We start from the raw sequence: 22,252 nt of genomic DNA on the forward strand, positions 1-22,252 counted from the left end.
AGAATTGTCTGAAAATGTAATTTTATTTTTGCTGAATATTTTTAAAAATCTTTAACTCGAATATTAAGCTCAACAATATTTTATTGAATGTTTTAAAAATAAATTTGAATTGAATAAATTTAGTGATACAATTTGACAATATCACTCAATATACAATTTGATATATCATTTGTTTTTTAAACATTATAATAAAAAGTGTTATTTAGAGATGAATTGGTTATAATAAATGAAAATAGTTTGACTGGCAATTACTAGGGAGTGTGAAAATGTGGAATATTTGGAAAATAAAACAATGAACGAGTTGCCCATTAATTTCTGATATCAAAATAAGTTTTGTATTAATTAATATAATTTTGTTTATAAAGTATGGTCACTTGCATTTTTATAAATTATTTTATTTAATTATATCAATGCATATTAAATATTGATATTTATAATAATATAATAATATAATAATAAATAATTTACTAATTTAAGTAAGCAATGATAATTATCGTAAATAAATTTATATTTTATTATAAATAATTAAAATAAAGTGTTATATTATAATATTTTGGTTTTAGTATAGACTATAGAGAAAATCGATAATTCATTATAATTTGTGATAAGATTTTCATATATTCATAATATAGTTAATAAACTTAAAGAATAGTATTCTTTATGAATAACTTAATTATTATATACACTCAGTATATTATACTGTAATATATTTTATTATACTGTATATACTATAGAAGATTATCCTACGGTAAGTATAAATTAAATAATTAATCCGTCAAATAATTTTATTAACAAAAATTTAGTCTAAACTAGAGTAATATTTTAAAATTATTGTACCGTATATTACATTATATTAAATAATTTTATAGCATTTAGAGTTGAAATTTAATTTTCATAATTTATTTCTATATTAATGAACAAACGGTAATTAAGAATTAAAAAAAATAAATAATGACATAAATTATTTAAATGATTTAATTAATTTTATTTACATACATATTATGATATAATAATTAAAATTTCTTAATTGTGATTAAGAGCTTTCCTTGACCTCCAATTAGAAAAAACATTGAGTTCTTGTTCATCGATATCTGAATCAGAATCAGTGACTTCTTCTCGTTTAATGTTGTCTTTATTATCAATCAAATGATTATGTATTTGTTCGGCTCTTTTCTGCATTTCGTTAACTTTATGCCAATTTGCGATCTGTTCTTCAATTTCTTCAATATTTCTATCAATTTGTAATTCTTCGATATCTTCTTCGATAATATTTTGGGAAACATGAGTTTCTTCAGCAATCACTTTCTGAAATTGTTCCCATTGTTCATCTATAGGATCCTTAAACACTACTTTACGTGCTTTTGCGTCCATAACTGGATCATCAAAAAAGCCTTTCGGTATTGAATTTGTTTTTTCAAAGCTATCGTCAGATTTATTCAAACTATTATCTAATGATTGAGAAAAAGTCAGTCAATTAACCATTTGATTGAAACAATTTGTCATAAATACCGGGTTTGAGTCGTTTGGATGAATTGCTTTCATCTTCATCTTTACTTCTATTTCTTTTGGCTATAAAAACAATTGATATCATCAGTCAAATCAAATTATCACCCATTTGTATGTCAAGAAGTGAGTTAATCATTAGATCAGACAATCATTTATTAATATATTGACTAAACATAGCAACTGACCGGACATTATGTCTGCAGATGAAGACAAAGACATAGTTGACAACCGATTCAAAGCACCAAATGGTCAGATGTGTTGTCTTCAGCAGTAAAATGACTCTCAAATCATGTCTTAATCATTGAATGATTGAATCAATGTTTTCAATACAACACTATTACTGTATTATATTATATTAATAATAACTTTCACTAAATATATCATAAATAGAGTCTATTATTATTGAAATGCATTATTAATATTATATATAGTATTAGTTGACGTAATTTGTTTGAAACGATAAGTCAATCAAATAACTGAATTAATGGCAATAAATGTAAACATTTATTCAAACATTTCATAATCACTATTAATATTTGAGTCAAATGTTTGTGTGTTTTAATGTTTTCATTGATTTAATTACTTATTGAAAGACTCATTAAATGTTTAATTCATTGATTTAATTATTGTTTGCTTTGATTTTTTATTAATTAATGACAACTAAAGGGTTGAAAATGTTTAAAATAATTGCAATTAATTTAAATGATATAATGATATACAAGTGATAGTTATAACTACAGTATAAATGATGACAACTTTAACATAAAAATAAAATATCATATGATATAAGCAATTAGTGTAATAATTGGTAATTTTGGGACCAAATGAATGAAGAATGAGATGAGTGGACTTCAATCACGGATCAGACATCAAACCAATGATGAGATGAAACACGAGTCACAACCGCTAACATCTGTGACCACTAGTGAGTCGATGACCACAACTACGGCCACAAACAGCACCAGTTGTAGCAATAATAATGTGACCAACATTTCAGTCAACCAAAGCTTTTATAACAATTGTCTATCAATAAGACAAGAGATCCAGAGGTTTGAATCAGTTCATCCATCCATTTATGCCATCTATGACCTCTTGGATCTCATATCTGATCCACTTTTGGCACAACAAATACGGGAACACGTCGTCTGTATTGAAGGTATGTTTGTTTTAGTATTTTATTTCTTTATTTTGTTATTAAATTTATTATATATTTTATAATAAGTTAATTATAATAACTGCTTTTAATTAATGTATTATAATATTATATTTAATATCATTTTTGATTTAATACAATTAAATACAGTTATAAATTTAATACAAATAAGCCATTAAATACATGTCTAATGTTTTTCATGAAACAGATGTTTGTTTTTATTGATAAACTAAAATAATGTATTGTTTTTATCGTTTTAAATAGATATAAATACCGTATATTTAGTATTTTTTAAATAAACGTTACTTTAATATTACTTATGATATAAGCTATAAATTACAAGTTTTGGTTTACAAATGATAAAAATTGTTGTTTTAACAAACATTGATAAAATGTATTAATGATTGATTGATTATGTTTAAGAAAACCTGGTCTTTCATAACTGGATTTATATTATGACTAATAATAGACTATACATTAAACTTAAATATAAAATTACATTTTTATTACTATAAATCATTTTAAATATAATTTTCTTTCATATTATAATAATGTATTATTATATACTGTAATTGATAAAATAACAATATCAGTTTTAATTGTTAAATAATTGAAAATTTTCAAAATATAAAATTAGATAAATTTATTATCATATATTTTGAAAAATATGTACATTATATCAATCAATTATTTTATAAGTCTTTAAATAGTTGTGATATAATTTTTGGAGTTATAGACTGACAATATTGGTTTGCAGTAATAATTGTGACAAATTAAAGCAATCATTAATTGATGATTAATATCATTTACATAAATCACATTCAAATGTCACAATTAATCAATCAATTATATTTATTTATATATACAATATATATATATACACACAATAATATAATTAACACAAACTTTATCCCAATTTTCATTTATAATTTGATTTTCATTCATTTATTAATTGCTTTATTACAGTATAGGTTGTAATATTAAATTGTTATACATTTGTAACATACAGTCTTGCATTTGTCTACTAAAAATAAGACATTTTTAAGTGATGATCAAACTTGTCTTAAATTATATATTATTCTTAAACTGTATATTATTTAATAATTAGTAATTATAAAAGTCATAAAAGTATTGATTAATAATTATTTAAAGTGTATCAAATAATTATTAATAGTTAAAATAGCTAAAAAACCAAATAGTTATTTATTTATTTTTAAATATTTGCAAATTATTTTTTATGATTCACTTGTTTTCAGCATATTTACAATAAGAATGTACAAAAATATGATAATTTTTTCTATTGTTTTGAATCAAAAATTAATATAAATTTGAATTTTATATAATTTTTGTAACTAATATTTAGTATTTTTACATTTAAATTGTGCAATATTTTAGTTTTATGTTTATATTTTTCAAAATCATTAAAATAGTTGCTAATTAATCAAACAGTTATTAATAGTTATAATAAAATTTCGGGAATAGCGTCCACTTGTTATGTTCGGTAAACATACTAAGTCTCAGTTAATCATTAATCAGACAATAGTTTTTTAGTTTGAAACCAAGACACTAATAATTACTATAAATTATATTCTACTGTATATAAAACGTTTAAAAACTAAATATGAATTTTTAATGTGATATCAGATATATAAAATTTATAACAGTTATAATCACTCATTTGATTTATAATAATGTTTTATGATTTATTATCTTTTCTTATATTGCATTTTATATAATAAATTTTACTCAATTCTTAAAAAATATAACCATTTATTTTATTTATAACAATCGATATAAAAAACAACTTTATATATTGATATTATTTTTATTATAAGATATAATAATTAATTAATGTTTTACTAAAAATTGATTATACAGTACAATACGCGTTTATAATGATTACAAACAATAAATTGTAATATCTATTACTATATTATAGTCTATAAAACTTAATAGTAATAAAGCAATTGTAAAATAATTATATATCATTATTAATAAAAAATATGTTTATTATTAAAATGTAACATGTTAAATTACCAATATCATAAATATTAGATTATGTTACAAATAATAATATGATAAAACATTTTAAAAACAAAATAATTCATTTTATTTTTTATATACTTTATTGGTTTTGTGTATTACATTAATATAATAGACAAATCAAATTATCAAATATCTATTTAGATTATAATATATTTAATTATTAACTCAAATAATAATATATTATAATATTCGAAACATATTGTAAAATATTTTTTATATGTTGTTTAGTATTGTTATTTGATATAATTTAATAAAATTTCAAAATATATTTAGTTTTATTAATGTATAAGTGGATATAAATTTATTACAATTAAACAGTGATAAGTTTTTACCTAAAAAAAAGATAAACTTATAAATTTAGTCACAAATAATTTGCAATTCAATTTAGCATTTAACTTAAATATATATCAAATTAAATAATAAAAATAAACCTATTTCTACAAATAATTAGTACATTTATTTCTATATTTAGTTATGTACTATACTAAATTATTTAATTTAATAATTATTATTTTGTATGTGAATGTATTGCAATTTTTTTCAAATATAATTAAAAGTTTATTAATATAATTTATTAGATTTGAGTAAACTTTACATTTGAATCAATTTGATTTTATCATTATAAGTATAATGTCTTTGTTGTGTATTAGTCAAACATCATTTTGATATAAATAATTTTGAAGTGTTTTTTTTAAATTAAAATTGTTTTTTAAATTAGAGCCAATTTATCATTTTTAAAGTATTTTTTAATTGCATATTGTTTGTATAGAAATATTTGTTTATATTGGTAGTTGTTATGGGTTAGATTACATTTATTCAATTTAAACTGTTTAATAATTTATAATATTCAAATGTTTATATTTAATTCAAATTCAATTAATTTAATTTACTTTAAATTTAATTCACAATTTAGTGTTATCCTAATTCAGCGAAGTATTAATTTGAAATTATTATTGTCTTATTATATAAATTGTATAAAAACTAATAGTTTTTTAATAATTTAAATTTTTAATACCATTTTTATTATTTTAATTTAGGCTATAATGTACACACATCTTTAACACATTCATTGATACATAAATTTTATAAACTTATTTTATATGTTTTTAGTAAAATATTATACTGGTAGTTTATTATAATTAATTATTGTATATACAAATTATTGATTTTAATATACTATATTAAATAAAGAATTTATTCTTATAAATGGATTAATATTAAAATAGTTTGTATAACCAAATAAAGACAGTAAATAACACATGACAGCTGTCATTATAAAAAAATGAGTTATGTTTACACTTGTTTAACAAAATACATGCTTTTTAAATAATCTTTAGTTTAGATATGATTTTTCTTTTCACACAAAGATATTACTAAAAATATTTATGAATTATACAAACTTAATGTATTACAAAACTACTTACTTGATTGCATATAGTAATTAATATAGAGTACTGTATTTACAATTATTAACTATCACTTTAGTCTGTTATTTAGTACAGTATTTGATATCAATTTGGTAACAATTATACTTAAATTTAATATTTTATAACATTATTTTGCTCTACTTGAAAGTATTATCTAGAATTTAAAAAATTATATTAATAGCATTTTAAATGTATTAATAAACATAATATGAATGAACAAAATAAAAATATGAATGGTTTTCACATGAGTAATATCATCGAAATTTGTAAATGTAATTAAAGCAAATTTTAATTGTTATGATAATAATTGCAAACTTTAATTATAAGGCAAACTTAACAAATGATTGAACGCAGTCCTAATGAAACACCTTTTGGCTGCCCTTCGGTCCCCTCATTGTTGCCTATAATAGCATATAAATATATAAATTATAAAATATAACGGATTTTTACTATATATGATATTTTATATATTATATTATAATAGTAAAGAGTGGACGGAAATGGTATGCATTTTGTCTGAACAAATGGCAGGTGATGTCAATATAACGCAATTTTGATTCAATGAAATTGTTGACAAATGTCTAAACATATCGTGACTTAAATTATATTTATTTATATGCCATTAATGACCCCATATATGCTTTAATCGATCAACTAATAGCTCTATTAAAACTATTAAATAGGTTGCTCTCTATTTATTTATACATTGAATTCATTATTATATAAAATAGTATATATATATTTGTTATATTTCTAATTGCGTGAAATGTTCCAGGTTGTTTTATTTTATCAAACAATTAACAATTACTATTCATTTTTTATATGTAATTAATGTTTCAAATAATAGAAATAATGACATAAAATTACCGATACATTCAAAAATACTATTGATTTAATAAAATGTACTCTAAATTAATGTAATTCTTTTTTATCTTAAAACCACAATTCGCTAATTTTAATTAAATAAACAATATATATATATATATAATATTTGTTACTTTGTTAAATATATGGTTGTTTATAGACACGTTTTATATAATATAGTAAATATTTGATTGTGTAAATAAGAATAGCATCTATTGATTAATTTGCTTATTTACTGTGTATTAATACATTTTTCATATGTTTAGTGGTTTGCAAATACAGTAATATTTTATATTATTGAAAATGAACAATTTGCACATGTTATGAATCATCATTATGTTATACATTAAAATAATATTGTGATAATAATATATATTTTATTTTTAGATATCACAAATTGTTATTATTTTGATGATATCAATACTAAAACCATTGATCCGATAATCCTGTTGTATAATAATCTATTGTCAATAGCGTAGGTATTGTATTGATGATTCATATTTGTATTTTAATTTATATAATATCTATGAATGAGAGGGACTTTGCAATAGCTTTACACTGATGTCTATGTGTTAGGACTCATTGTTTCTGAAGAGATCCAATTGAGCGAAACAATTGTCAAACTTTATGGCAAATATCCATTTTATAAGTCTATCTAATGACCAATTGTATGAATTTTTTGTTTTACTTCGTTGTTTTCATAGTTAATGTATACTTTAAGTGATGCTACTTATGATTAACTCGAGTTTTATTGAAAAATGCAAGTTTTGGTTCACATGTCTTAAGGCGTTTTGTTTATTAAAATGATAGGTTCTCACTATTAATACACAGACAGGCATAGGAGGGCCCGATCTCATGATACCAGTGTCAGCACTACTAAGGGCTGACTCACTGCAAACCTAACATTTTCATTGAATTCGTGGTTCACTAAACATCCCACCACTACTTTATATTACTTAAACACCACATAACATAACCAGTGGTTATATAACTTTTTGTTTGTTTCTTTCATATACACAATATTTGTGAAATAAAAAGAAATACTTTTAATATTAAGTATTATTGATTTTAATACTTTTCTTATATTTACAAAATTACATTATTTAACTATTTTTTAAAAATATTGTATTTAATTAATTTATACATCAGTGTGTGTTCTCGTAGAAAATGAATTCATCAAAAATGTATTTTATTTACTTGAAAATTGAAGACAATTTTTATACTCAAATCCAAATTATGTGTAATAAGTTATTTTCAAAGTCATAACCACTCAAATGTTAATACAATAATAATATCTAATTTATAAACAAAACTTTAAAGTAAATCATTGTTATATATATAGATTGTATATATAATTTTCAGAGTAGTCATATTTGCACCAATGAACGAAAGTGTTATAATCAATACATTATTTAATTTACATCTCAACGGTGCAGTTATCAAAAAGTGAATTTTTATTTGTTTTTTAATAAATACACTTAAGTTTAAAATGAAAAGTTATTGAATATAAACATATTTCAAGATTTATAGTATTTTTTATTAAAAGATGCATAACTTTATTTTATTGCAAACTAAGTGTTTCAAAAACTTATTTATGACAAAATTAAGTGAAATATTTTAATACAAAACAATGCCAATATTGGCCACTGCTTTCTCAGTTGGCCGACGGTCACTACGGCTCTCAAAAAGGAAAAAATTTACGCTTTCCGGTCCGTATTATGTTTACACATTTGATACCATTTGTTTGTAGTTATTATTTGTAATATTTTAATTAAATTTATAAATTTAAATACTGTATCACATGAGAGTTATATTTTAATGAAATCTTACAATATAATTGATATGCATAATGACTCTTTAAAATTTAAATCAATTAAATGGTTATATTTAGTGATTATTTATGTTTTAACAATGATTTATGTTATGAATAAAATAAATAATAAATATTTGTTTATTTGCAGACTCTTTTGTGAACAGTCAAGAGTGGACATTAAGTCGAGCCGTTCCCGACTTACGTCTGGTAATTATTTTAAGATTAATTTGATTATAAAAACTATGATTAGAGCAACACTTGCTTGAATGCAAAGTTTGTCAAAATTGTAATTCAATACTTTGTTGCCAATAAAAATGTATATTATCTGAGATGAATGTAGTAAAGCTTATTATTAATGAGTTTTACATTTTCAACTCATTATTACAACTAAAATAACTTTATTGTTATAATTAATTTTGAAAATTATCAAATTAACTGTAAGAATATAATTATAATTTAGGGTATTGTTGGTTGTTTAACAAGTGGTAAATCAGCGCTCGTACACCGATACCTAACCGGCTCATACCTTCAGGATGAGTCCCCCGAAGGCGGAAGATTCAAGAAAGAAGTGATAATTGATGGTCACAGCCATCTTTTGTTGATTCGCGATGAGGGAGGACCACCTGAGATGCAGGTTTGGTGTCATTTTTTTATTAACAACATATATCAATCAATTCTGTTAAGATATAATAATTTATTTAATTTATTTTTGGTTATTATTAAATTTGTTGTCTAAATAATATGAATTTCAGTGTTGAATAGATATAACAATTGTATTATTAAATTTGTTTTACAGTTCAGTTGTTGGGTCGATGCCGTCATATTTGTGTTTAGTCTTGAAAATGAGACTTCATTTAATACAATACATAATTATTACCAAAAGATGTTTCACTACAGAAATTCATCAGACATTCCCATATTTCTCGTCGGCACTCAAGGTATGAATCGTCAAAGTATTTAACTATAAGTATAACTAAGTTTTTAACTGAAGGGAACTCATAATCATTAAACTAAACATTAATCTTATAAACACTGTAATTATATTTTGATGACTCATCCAAAAAAAAAAAGATTTTTTGAACCATTAATGACATTATTTGAATGTTTTGTATTAACTATTGTTGTCTCATATCAGATGCTATTAGTGAAAGCAATCCTCGATTAATTGATGACAATAGAGCCCGAAAACTGGCCGCCGATCTCAAGAGGTGTTCCTATTATGAGACGTGTGCTACATATGGACTCAATGTTGAGAAAGTGTTTTATGACGGTATACGACAGCAGCAGTAATTTGATGCAAACAAATAGCTTTAATTTACACATTTGTCTCCCTTATTGATAGCTTGTCAGAGGATTATTCAAAATAAAGTTAATGATTCTCAACACATAATAACAAATTCCAGACCAAATACTCCCAGTTGTTTAGGCTTTTATCGCCAGTTCCCCATAAACTCAACTGTTGCCTCATCTGAAGCATCAAATGGCATTATTAATAATAATAATACACTTTTTAAATCTGTTAAAACATCACCAATTCATACTAATCCTCCTAATATAATCTCAACTCCACAAGTCAAGCAATTGACAACTCAACTAAATAATAGTCAAAACAAAATACATTTAAATAATAATAATAATAATAATAATAGCAAAAACAACAAAAATAATAATATAATAACAAATCAGAAAATTGTATCTGATTTGGTACCACTGCCTCATAAAAGAAACGATTTAAAAACAACTGATTCATCAAAAGCTGCACTCATTGTTCACAAAACATTAGCTGAACAGTCAAGCAATCAGTTAAGTGTTCAAAAAGATACCAAAGATTTGCCGACTCCTAGCTCTACGCCAACCACTACCCGAAAGACGAGGCGACGCTCTAATCTATTTCCACCCTTAAGTAATAAAAAACATTTGGAAGACAAGTACAAAATTAGTGAACTCGGCAGCGGTCGGACCATTCCGGTCAGTCTTCATTGAAATGCACTTATTGTTTATATTATTGTTTATATTATTGTTTATATTATTGTTTATATTCATTATGGAACAGTTAAAACAAGGATATCTTTACAAGAAAAGTATTAAAACTTTAAATAAGGATTGGAAGAAAAAATATGTGACACTTACCACTGATGGCAGACTTACATATCACCCAACACTTCATGACTATATGGAAGATATTCACGGAAAGGATATTCCATTAAAGCACATAACTGTCAAAATTCCCGGTCAAAAGCCTAGAGGATCGCGATCTACTCAACCCATAGTTTCTCCTAATAATGACATTATTTCAGATCTCAATTCTATGAATTTAGGTTTCTTTAAAATTTCTTTTTTATAATTATTTTAATTTATTATTAATTTAATTAAATAATAATAATATGAATTATAACTATTTTAGGTAATAGTAATATCGACCAGAAATTAATGCCTATAACAAACCCTAAGTCAGATCTTTCGAGTGTAAAGAAGCGCAACCGTAAAGCCAAAAGTGGTGGACATAAAAATAGTGATTTAGCGGATGACTCGGATAGTTATGAATTTACAATTGTGTCTCTAGAAAACAAACACTGGTATTTTGAGGCCAATAGTTCTGAAGATAGGGACAGTTGGGTCACTGCTATTGAACAACAGATCCTCTCTAGTTTGCAGAATCTTGAGAGTGAAAAATCAAAATTAAAGAACGGCTCTTCAGTAGATGAATCGGCCATTCAATCAATACGAACGGTTCCCGGAAATAAATATTGTGTTGATTGCGATTCTCCCAGTAATATACATATATATATATATATCAAAATTTATTTATATATAAGTAGATTAAACTTAATATGAAAATTACATTTAAAATTTCAGATCCTGATTGGACATCACTAAATTTAGGTGCACTCATATGTATTGAATGTTCAGGTATTCATCGCAATTTGGGGACTCATATCTCCAAAGTTAGATCACTTTGTTTGGATGACTGGCCGTAAGCTATCTTTAGTGTTGAGAACTATCAATTTGATTATTAATGTTATATTTATGTGATCATTGAATGCAGTGCCGGACATATTGCTGTTATGATGGCTTTAGGCAATACAACAGTCAATACTATTTGGGAATATGATCTCAGAAACCGAGCGAAACCCACACCTAATTCAAGTCGTGAAGAGAAAGAGCGATGGATTCGAGTCAAGTATGAGTTAAAGGACTTTTTGGCCCCAATTACTGACGTGACTCGTATTGAACAACAACTGGTCGATGCAGTCCTCAAATCCGACATAAAACAGTTGTCCTTAATTTTGGCTCATTTTTCAACGAAAGATCAAAATATATCATTTTATACGCGAGAAGTTAAGACACCTTTACATTTGGCTGCAAATCGCGGATCATTGGCTGTCATCCAACTGTTACTTTGGGTTTGTATTACTATTTTATTATTATTTAATCATTTAACGTACGGTACATAAAGTATTATTAGTTATTTGATATTAATTTTTATGTTATATAATATCATTGATAAGATGTATTTATTAATTATATATATATATATATATATATATATATTATATTGTATTATTCAATTGACAGCATAACCCAAATGTCAAAGCTATTGATTCAGACGGCAAGACTGCATTGTTTTACGCCAAGACATCGGGTCATAAGGAAGTGGCAGAACTGCTCGTACAGAATGGTTGTACCGAAATGCAAGCCATCAGTTCAACAAATAACAGCTCATCTCTTGCCAAACGCAGAGATAGTTTGACTTTACTGACAGCTAAGGCTACCACTTGTGAGGCATTAGACAGATTGCCGGCCAGTATTATATAGTTTGATATGATTTTATTTATTTTATAAACATATGTCAATTACCGTATTTATAGCTATTGTAATGTTGAACTCCACTATTAATACCTATTATCAGTAGTTAATGTTATTATATGTTAGTACACAACTCTCCGTACTAATTGTTATTCAATTAAAAATTCAATCGACAATAACTTATAATAAATTATTTATATGTGATTTATATATATTGTAATATTAGTTTTCGCACACTTTTTACATTAATATGAGTTTTTGTATAAATATTTTAAATATAGTAGTATTAACGTAATCGCAACTATTTTTTTTGTTAATATAATTATTAATATTTAAGTAATATATATTTCACCATAATCATTTTTATGGTTTGATATTTTTCGTAAAATAATTATATATATATATATATAGTTATTATTTTTATTATTATTGTTTAATTAATTTATACTGTATTCAAAATACTGACAATAAACTATAATACAATACATTTTATGCAATAAGAGTTGCATTTAAATTGTAATATAAAATAAAATAACATTTGAATGATTAATTCATTTGAATAGTTGTTATTAACTAATTTTGTTTTTCTAAATTAAGTCTAATAATCTTTAAAAACCATTATATTGTTAAACAATTTATTTATTAATAATCATAATTACAAAATTAATTATTTAAAAATAAAATAAAATTACATTTAATTAAATATAAAATGGACCTAATTGTTATAATTAATAATAAATAAAAATTTTGATGAAAAATTAAAACAAATCTAAACAATGATCGACTTAAATGTTTGATCAATGAATCTGATGACTGCCAGACACTGCATTCATTCACAAAATAGATGACACAATGATATGCAAAATGTATTTTATATAACAAATCAATGTAGAGATGAATATTAACGAAACAATGAATTCAAATGAAACAAAATAATTGAATGAATTTATTTGCGAATGAGTCCTCTGGCCGTTGGATAGGACTGATTGGCACCGGCAGTGTCCGGCCGTTCCGATAAATTTCGAGATTCATTTCGATTTGATATCTTAAAGGCAGTCAAAGGACGCAAAACATTTCCGTTTGTCTCCTTTTTCTTCCCTTTTTTTCGTGATGTCGGCGCAGGTATTGAACTAATAATAAAAGAATATTTCAAACAATAATACATAACAAACATTATAATACCTGATTTCAACGTCAATATCATCTTCACGTTTGAGTGCATTTTCTAGGGCTGCCCTAACTCGTGGTGACAAACGGGGAGCCGTGTAATCTTTAGTCATACGACTACTTAATTCAAGTTCACAATCCATTATATTTTCGCACCGGTATCTCAAACCAGAACCAACTTCTTGTGCCATTCGTGCAAATTCTGAAGTTGGATAACGAAATGCAAAGCAAGAGTTGGGACGTTTGCATAGATAAGAACCGTCGGTATTATTGCAACTCTTTTTGATCTTCCAGTCATCTTCTTCTTCATCAAAAACAATATGACTCAACAATTTGTTCTTTTCCTCAATTGGTATGAAGTTATCAATAATAATATATTTTAATTTAAGTTCTTTCATCAAATCATTTTGCATTTGTTCCAATTCTCGTCGTTCGCGTGCATTGGACTCCTGGACATCCATGATCTCAGTCTTCACTGATTGCAACTTTGATACTAATTTCTTAAGTTTTCGTCTTTTAATTTCGACTTCTTGTTGTAATGAAGTGAATGTTTCTCTATATTCGAAAGTAGATTCTTCTTGTTCTTCTAATTTCTGTAACATTTGTCGCTCACGTTTTTTTTGTTCAATTAATTCTTTGTTTTTAATTTCTAATTGTATTTGTTGTTCATTTGTGTGATCGACAATGTTTTTGCCGCCGACTAATAGTTTGCTTTCCATTGCTTTAATCTTTGTCTGAAGTTTTTCAACAGCTTCTGTATCGATGGGTTGAATTTCTTTAGACTCGTGGATCACCTGTTCTTCGATATTAATGCCATTTGACAATCGATTTTCTTTTTGTTTTCTTCTATCGAGAAGTTGTTGTTTAAGTCTTACGATTTCTGATTGAAATTCTTTAAGCAAAGCATCCTTCGGGTCTTCATTAACTCGCGGATTGTTCTTAATATTTTTGGCCCGATTTGCATATCTGAGTGTAGTTAACGTTTCCTCATAGTTATAACTGGCCGGACCTATATTGGCCACCATTACAGTCTTGGCGTTACCACCCAACGAGTCTTGTAACAGACGCGTCAACTTTGAGTCTCGGTATGGGATGTGAGTGCTCTTGCCGTCGACAAGCGATGAAATAACGTTTCCCAATGCAGATAACGACAAATTTATTTTAATCGCTTCCTTTTGTCGTTGACCTACAGTTCCAGTCTTGGCCTGTCTCTCACTTCCGGCCAAATCAACTAAATTTAATTTTCCGACTCTTATATGATTTTGTCCGTCAATACCTTCTTCAGTGTGTTCTATAGTTATAATGAATATGGCGTGAGATCGGGACGAGTGTTCGTTCATATTTGTTGCGCCGACACTACGGTTTTGATGACCACAAGTCATGACGTGTTCGATCTCTTTAATACTTTTACAGACAAATGACGAAAGATCCTTAACATAGACACCGATATCGGGTCTCTCTTTAAGTTCAAATCTAACACTTTGGTCTTTAGCGAGTAAATCACGAATCTCTTCTTGATATATCTCCAGATATGAACTTCTGACCAAATATTGTTGATTCTGAGACCGAGCGATACAATTGAATATTTGTTCAAAAGAATTGGGAATAACTCCGGGTCTCTGGGGGTCGCCTTCCATAGTATATGTCTTTCCAGTGCCGGTCTGTCCGTAAGCAAACACCGTTCCGTTGAAACCCTCGAGAACTGAGTCAACGAGCGGTCGAAATATTTCTTCGTATAAATCATTTTGATTTGAATTCCAGTCATAAACCGCATCAAAAGTAAAACTCTTCGGCACTTCTTCTTCACTGACATTTGGTTTATGAATTTGAATGACTCCGCGATCGCAATACATGTCTATTATCTGTTTGTGTCCATCCTTTACCTCTTTATCACTCATAGGTCTGCATCTGACTATCACTTTAACGCTTTCACTCTTATTGGATGACTTTGACTGAATGAATCAATTAATTTATTGTTAGATATTGTTAGATATGAATTATCAGTCGACCAAACATAAGATACTTACAGAATTGGATCCAATGGACAATTGGGAACCAAATTCACTACTTTTAGGCATTTTTCGTATATTTTAATGCATTAATTAAAATAAAATAATTAATAGAAAGACAATATATTATTATCACATTTTGTCTTTAAAATTAATTAATAGATTCATTAATTCATTTTATTTTTAATTCAAATATTAATAAAATTGTTTGCATTTTATTGTGAGAAATGGTTTAATACTTAAATAATAAAAATATATAAAAATAATTATTGATTTTAAATGAAATTAATAGAGAATTGAGTCATTAATTGTGTAAAAATATGAATCAATTATTAATAATGTTTTCAATGCATTCATTCATAGCTTTAAACCTAATGTTCTAAACGTATTAAACGTATTTCACTTAACATTATATTAATAGCGATGTGTTTTGTGAGACATCACTGACTCAGCCATTGGTTGTTATGACAACAGTTAAGTCATTGAATCGATCAATAAATTCATTGATTGACTGCATTTGTGTCACTATTTCGACAATTGTCTCACATTTATAGACAATTTAATATCAATTCAATCATATGTTAACTTTTCATAACTTTTTTCTTTAATTTCTTTCAATTAAAATTTAAAATGACTAATAAATATAAAACAAAAACAATTGATTGACACAACAAACAAATAGATTTAATAGATTTCATTAATTAAAAACATTTTCTATGAAATTGTTATCAAATTGTAGGCAAATTATATGACATTTATTATTACAACACAATATGATTTACATTTTACGTATTTTTCTAACTTTTTAAACAATTTAATCAATCAAATCAATATAAAATCAATTGTATTGTTAAAAGTTGTCAATTAATTAAGCGATAGTTTTGAAGATAATTAATGTATTTTTAATATGCATTTGTTTTCTTCTATTTTCTAACTTTTTTCAAATTTTCTTTTGTAAAACATTTAGTTATACAACAAATTCAATAAATTTTATTATATATAATATTCCTGTATATGCTTTGAACAGATTATTTACAACTTGTATTATAAAATATTAATAAATTAAACCAATTATTAGGAATTGTATTAGACTTAGATTTAATTTGAAATAAATGTTTTAATATTTTAATTTTATAGTGATTTTCTAATTTATTTAATTCTAAAATTCCTATATCTATGTATTGATTCTGTAAACTGATATGTTTTTTATAACTGTATTATTCATATGGTATTAAATTATTGTGAAAAAAGAAAAATTTTGTTTAATATAATATTAAATAGTTTTGAATAGTCTTAATAAAGAGTGTTAAATATATAAAGTGACAAATATTTGATGTATTAAAACAATTGTTTTTTGTTTGTTTTTTAATATGAGTAACTTTGGCTAAAAACATATTTGCTGCACTTTAATTAAAACTTTTAAAAAATATATTAATTTTGTTAATTCATTTAAACAATGTTTAGAAATTTATTGTTAATAAAAGTAATACCAATTGATTTGTTAAACTTAAAAGTTTTATAAACATTAATTATATCGTTAATTATAACGATATGTGAATATCTGGAGTTCATTATATGTTTATTTTTTATATAATTTATTTATTATAATATAATATTTATATAATTACTAAAATTTACTGAAATAGTAGTGTTTTATTAGTACTGTATTACAATTAGACTGACCACCCATACAGATGCCGACTGTATTATACAGAAATGTAAGGTCTGATACAAGTGACAGGAAAGGGGTTAACCTCTATAATGTAATATACAGTTTAAAAATATGTTAAACTAATTGATCAATAAAAGTATAAAATAACTATGAATTAAATTTTGTTAGTAAAAATTGCTTGTATTTTTAATATACAGTTTAAATATAAAAATAAATAATTTTTTTAATTTTATAAAATAATTATAAAATTGTTCATGTTCAAAATAAAAAACTAATTTTAAACTTTTTATGTAATTATAATAACTAAATTTAATATTTCTTAATTTATATTATAAATATATACGAATATATAGAGTTATTTAAATATACAGTAGGTTAAGATACAGGAATATAATATTTAATATACAGGTAAATACAGGTAAATACAGGTAAATACAGGTAAATACAGGTAAATACAGGTAAATACAGGTAAATACAGGTAAATACAGGTAAATACAGGTAAATACAGGTAAATACAGGTAAATACAGGTGAAATTCATATATTTTATACTACAGTATTATACAGGTTTACTAATAAATTGTGTGGTCATTCTAAGTACAATTAATGTAAATTTTATAATAATTATTATGTTTTTTAAAATCTTTTTTAAATATAATATCATTGATGTTATCTGTGTTTATGTTTGTAAAAACTTTCAAAACTTTTTGATTTATTAATTAAATTATTAATTTTCTCACATTTCATAAATCTTTAATTGTTTTGTTTATATCATTGTTTAGTTTTATAAAAGTAGATAAATGTTTGTGTTTTTTGTTTACTTTATATAACTTACAAATTGTATGATATATTGTTTGCAGAGATAGAGAGAGAGATAGAGAGAGAGAGAGAGAGAGAGAGAGAGAGAGAGAGAGAGAGAGAGAGAGAGAGAGAGAGAGAGAGAGAGAAAGAGAGAGAGAGAAGAGAGAGAGAGAGAGTCATTTAGACAATGATTGTTCAATCATTTCATCACTTGATTTGTTTTGTTCTTCATTTCAGACACTGAGACGTGATTTGTGTGACAAACCTATTGAATGAAATTCAAAGTTTGTAAACAATGTGTTGAAGACGAGTGTCACCGAAGTATCACTGAAATGGCCGAAAAGCCCGACGACTTCAATATGCCGGTCAATAACATCGCTGCCATCATAAAGGAGTGTTTGCCTAATGGTGTGACCGGTAGGACAACTCATTTGATTATATCTTCATTTGACTTGAATTTGCTTTGATTTGTACTCCAAGTTAGTCAAGATGTAAGAAGTGCTGTATCCAGAAGTGCCTCCATATTCATCCTTTATGTAACCACTTGTGCCAACTCTATAGCCAATGAACATAAACGCAAGACATTGACACCAAATGATATCATTGAAGCCATCAATCAAATTGGTTTCAATGAGTTTACCGATGAGTTACAAGAGTTATACAAAAGCTTACAAAAAGGCAAACAAAACAAAGATAAAGACAAATCCAAGAATACAAACAGTGATAAAGTTATGGAAAAAATGGATGAATTAAATGATGACAAAGAAGAAGAAGACGAAGAAGAAGAAGAAAGTGATGATTAAATTTTACTCGTGTTTGCAATCAGACAACAATATCAATCATATCATTCATATTAATAATGATTTATATTTACATTAAATAAATTTTTAATGTTTTTTATTATTTAATAAGATTTAAATGCTTTATTTAAATGTATTAATTTATTCAAATGTACACTACGTTTATTAGGTTTTATTAAATAAAAATTAATTTACGGTAAAAATAAGTTGAATTAAACATTCACTACAATACATTACATACTGTAATATTATTGAATGATATAAATAGTAGTATAAGTTATTATGTTTTAAATAAATAAAGTAATATTTAGTTAACAATTTAAACATTTAGAAATATGTAATATAATAGTAGATTATATATATTAGACACGATTTGCCAATTTATTGATTGATATAATAGACTTTAGTAGCACATCCAGCACTACAAGCACTTAAAAAACTTGCAATAAAAATAGCGGCCGAATGACTGCCTACTATATCAATGATAGTTCCCATACATAAAGACAATATGAATTGAGCCAAGAATACCATTGAACCGACAACTGCTATGTCTGTTCCTAATCCTCTTGGTTTGGGTTCACCTGAAAACTAAATATACATTTATTTTAATTTACAATAAATTGAGATTTTAATTAATTAATTAAATAATTGATACCATTTCGTGGAATCGATATTTTGCTATCAATACATATGGCATTGTAAACAATGTTGAGTATTGAATACCAGCGCAAAATGACAGTACAATTGCACTGATTTTACTTCTTGTAATTGCAATGACTAACATTCCTATTGAATATATGAGACCACTTCCTATATATAAAAACTTCGCTCCTATTGTCCAAAAGTTTAGTAAACATTTAATAAAATAGTAAATTTTGAATTGAAAGTTAAAAAAATTAAAAAATTAAAAACTTACCAAAAAGATTGAGAAGAGTTTCAAAATAGTAAGAATAAAGCGAACAAAACATTGAATAGAAAGTCATACAAAGACAACCAAATTTAACACCCGTTTCATATAATTTATACGACTCGGAGTTGGAGGGAGCCGTTGGGTTGCCATTAAATATGGATTGGGCCACAAAATCAGTAAAATATAATGAATAACATATTAGAGACATCCAACTGAACAGATTTGTTAAACAAAGTATACGAAGACAGGTTGGCATTTGGATTATTGAATAAATATAATCACTGAATGTGGCCGTCGATGACACAACTGTTTCAATCACTTCACTTCGCGCTTCAGAACTATATAGAGGTGTCATTTCATGCGATTCTTCAACCAATTGCTCGTAATTTATATTATTTGAGGATAATTGAGAAAATGGTAACAAATTAAACGGTAATTCTTGAAAACTTGTTAGCGTTAAAGTTAAACATGTGATGAAAGCAAATGTTGAAATTAAAAAAACTATTCGCTTGTGATCTGAACCAACAATATCTTCAATGAATTTTATATTTTCCCAATCAATACTACCAACCAAATACCCGATACCCCCTCCAAATCCAGCCGTTAATGTAAAAGTACTCAAACCTATAGCGTAATCGTTATGATTAGTGACTTCAAACAGAAGAGTACGACTCGGGGACTGACAGGCGTCGCAACAAAAGTCAAGTAAAACTGCGCCAAATATTGTCATAAATACAGACAAAGAGTGGTAATTGCTTTTAAAGATTTTTGATGCGATGTAATCACTATTTGGGACTAATATTAATCCCAATATTATACCTAAACTATAGAGAAGAATGAATGGTCGGCGCCTACCGTATGATAATTTGCATGAATCAGACAGTGAACCCAATAATGGAGATACAATTAATCCAAGAAGTGGACTCAAACACCAGACAATAGTTGTATTATTGATGGGAATACCATACGTGAGTAAAGTCGGGATCACGAAAGCAGTTTCCGCTGAATAACAAAATTCTAGTCCACAAACAATACTGCTTAACATTATTAACTCTTTACGTGTTTTTGGTCTCAATATTTCAGATAAAACTTTTGGATCCATTGAAAAGTTTAACAATATTTACTACTATTTTTCGATTAGATGTTAGAGAAGATACTTCAAGTCAAACAATACAGTAGTAAATCAATGAGTCATTTAGTTTTATACATAGATATTATCATCGATTGATATATGAAACTAAATGACTTCAAATGTTTGCTATTAATATTTTGTGACAAAATTCAAGAATTAACGATTTAAGACAACTCAGAGTCACTCTTTGTATAACTTCATTGACTTAATTGGTTTCTTAAGCTATTAATGTCTGTACTTATAATTAATTAATCATTCAATTATTTTTGACACATATTCTCCTAAGAATTAAACATATTTAAGCAAATAATTAATTAAATTATTACTTTCTAAACTAATTGTTACAATACATCACAAATTAAATTAGTTTTGTATTAGTATTTTTCAATATTTTTGTTTATAAAATTAATTACTATTGAATTATATGCTGTTTTTAAAGGTATATAAATTGAATAATTTAAATATATTTAGCAAATATAATAAATAACAATTAAAATAATTTATATAAAAATTGATAATTACTTTATTTTCATTTTTATATTTGATTATATTATTTATACATTATTTATGTTATTTTTAAGAACATCAAAATATATAAATTAATTTTTAATTTATCTATTTTTATTTATATTTGTATTTTATTGAGCGCATAATACTTTTACTTTTTTTTGCAATAATGTTGTAAATTTGTCTTTAAATTCATTATATTTTAAAGACGCGACAATATATATATATATATATATAACTTACATTTGCTTATAAAAATTAATATATTGTTTTAAAAGTACATCTATTAATAATAGATATTAATACTGTACTTGTCTTTTAAGAAATGATTTTTTACAAATAATAGTAATTTTATAAAATGAGTACAAATATTATCAACAAATAAATTAATAATTATTAGGACAACTAGTATCAAAAGTTTAACATTGCATTCATTACATTTTATCGAAATCTTAAATAATTGTTTATGTTATACAAGTATTTTTTAATATTTCTTAATTTTTAAAAATCATAATTTAATCTATAGTCATTAATGATTTACATAATTTGAAAAAATAAAATAAAAAGGTTTGAAGCAAATTGTTGTGATAAAAATAATATAAGTGTATATTATATAAAAGTTAACAAACCGGGAGATCAC

At 25.1% G+C, this 22,252-nt stretch overlaps 5 protein-coding genes across 5 annotated transcripts; 2 read left to right on the forward strand and 3 right to left on the reverse strand.

Moving 5' to 3' along the window:
- Nucleotides 1-1,019: 1,019 nt before the first annotated feature.
- Nucleotides 1,020-1,842, reverse strand: LOC128959938 (zinc finger protein 830-like). The gene is made up of 3 exons (XM_054305976.1): nt 1,692-1,842; nt 1,510-1,569; nt 1,020-1,448 (listed from the first exon to the last, which is right to left on the reverse strand). The coding sequence occupies exons 1-3, from the start codon at nt 1,723-1,725 to the stop codon at nt 1,024-1,026; spliced, it is 519 nt and encodes a 172-aa protein (XP_054161951.1). The 5' UTR covers nt 1,726-1,842; the 3' UTR covers nt 1,020-1,023.
- Nucleotides 1,843-2,040: 198 nt separating this feature from the next.
- On the forward strand, nt 2,041-12,830 carry LOC128960608 (centaurin-gamma-1A-like). The gene is made up of 11 exons (XM_054306729.1): nt 2,041-2,662; nt 8,958-9,016; nt 9,270-9,443; nt 9,606-9,747; nt 9,945-10,079; nt 10,152-10,777; nt 10,863-11,127; nt 11,214-11,579; nt 11,666-11,783; nt 11,856-12,213; nt 12,386-12,830. Exons 1-11 carry the CDS (start codon nt 2,335-2,337, stop codon nt 12,623-12,625), a joined length of 2,811 nt encoding a protein of 936 aa, XP_054162704.1. The 5' UTR covers nt 2,041-2,334; the 3' UTR covers nt 12,626-12,830.
- Nucleotides 12,831-13,539: 709 nt separating this feature from the next.
- Nucleotides 13,540-15,862, reverse strand: LOC128960642 (kinesin-like protein KIF3B). The gene is made up of 3 exons (XM_054306771.1): nt 15,811-15,862; nt 13,799-15,735; nt 13,540-13,746 (listed from the first exon to the last, which is right to left on the reverse strand). The coding sequence occupies exons 1-3, from the start codon at nt 15,859-15,861 to the stop codon at nt 13,563-13,565; spliced, it is 2,172 nt and encodes a 723-aa protein (XP_054162746.1). The 5' UTR covers nt 15,862; the 3' UTR covers nt 13,540-13,562.
- A 2,628-nt stretch (nt 15,863-18,490) lies between these two features.
- LOC128959911 (DNA polymerase epsilon subunit 3-like) lies at nt 18,491-19,121 on the forward strand. The gene is made up of 2 exons (XM_054305946.1): nt 18,491-18,680; nt 18,744-19,121. Exons 1-2 carry the CDS (start codon nt 18,536-18,538, stop codon nt 19,064-19,066), a joined length of 468 nt encoding a protein of 155 aa, XP_054161921.1. The 5' UTR covers nt 18,491-18,535; the 3' UTR covers nt 19,067-19,121.
- Nucleotides 19,122-19,444: 323 nt separating this feature from the next.
- Nucleotides 19,445-21,075, reverse strand: LOC128960320 (proton-associated sugar transporter A-like). The gene is made up of 3 exons (XM_054306392.1): nt 19,980-21,075; nt 19,719-19,894; nt 19,445-19,651 (listed from the first exon to the last, which is right to left on the reverse strand). Exons 1-3 carry the CDS (start codon nt 21,073-21,075, stop codon nt 19,445-19,447), a joined length of 1,479 nt encoding a protein of 492 aa, XP_054162367.1.
- Nucleotides 21,076-22,252: the final 1,177 nt, after the last annotated feature.

Source organism: Oppia nitens, unplaced genomic scaffold (genome assembly GCF_028296485.1).
Source record: "Oppia nitens isolate AA-2021 unplaced genomic scaffold, nextdenovo-longstitch-racon4-pilon3 scaffold4_pilon_pilon_pilon, whole genome shotgun sequence".
NCBI lineage: Eukaryota > Metazoa > Arthropoda > Arachnida > Sarcoptiformes > Oppiidae > Oppia > Oppia nitens.

Bases quoted from the DNA above. Each gene is read 5' to 3' on its own strand.
- LOC128959938 (XM_054305976.1), bottom strand. From the start codon at position 1,725: ATGTCTTTGTCTTCATCTGCAGACATAATGTCCG. The intron at 1,570-1,691 runs GTCAGTTGCTAT...TTGTTTTTATAG, and splicing joins ATCTGCAGACATAATGTCCG to CCAAAAGAAATAGAAGTAAA. The intron at 1,449-1,509 runs GTATTTATGACA...CTCAATCATTAG, and splicing joins ATCCAAACGACTCAAACCCG to ATAATAGTTTGAATAAATCT.
- LOC128960608 (XM_054306729.1), top strand. From the start codon at position 2,335: ATGAAGAATGAGATGAGTGGACTTCAATCACGGATCAGACATCAAACC. The intron at 9,444-9,605 runs GTTTGGTGTCAT...TTTGTTTTACAG, and splicing joins GAGGACCACCTGAGATGCAG to TTCAGTTGTTGGGTCGATGC. The intron at 11,128-11,213 runs GTTTCTTTAAAA...TAACTATTTTAG, and splicing joins TCTCAATTCTATGAATTTAG to GTAATAGTAATATCGACCAG.
- LOC128960642 (XM_054306771.1), bottom strand. From the start codon at position 15,861: ATGCCTAAAAGTAGTGAATTTGGTTCCCAATTGTCCATTGGATCCAAT. The intron at 15,736-15,810 runs GTAAGTATCTTA...TGATTCATTCAG, and splicing joins TGTCCATTGGATCCAATTCT to TCAAAGTCATCCAATAAGAG. The intron at 13,747-13,798 runs GTATTATAATGT...TTTTATTATTAG, and splicing joins GATATTGACGTTGAAATCAG to TTCAATACCTGCGCCGACAT.
- LOC128959911 (XM_054305946.1), top strand. From the start codon at position 18,536: ATGAAATTCAAAGTTTGTAAACAATGTGTTGAAGACGAGTGTCACCGA. The intron at 18,681-18,743 runs GTAGGACAACTC...TTGTACTCCAAG, and splicing joins TTTGCCTAATGGTGTGACCG to TTAGTCAAGATGTAAGAAGT.
- LOC128960320 (XM_054306392.1), bottom strand. From the start codon at position 21,075: ATGGATCCAAAAGTTTTATCTGAAATATTGAGACCAAAAACACGTAAA. The intron at 19,895-19,979 runs GTAAGTTTTTAA...TTTGGACAATAG, and splicing joins AACTCTTCTCAATCTTTTTG to GAGCGAAGTTTTTATATATA. The intron at 19,652-19,718 runs GTATCAATTATT...ATGTATATTTAG, and splicing joins AATATCGATTCCACGAAATG to TTTTCAGGTGAACCCAAACC.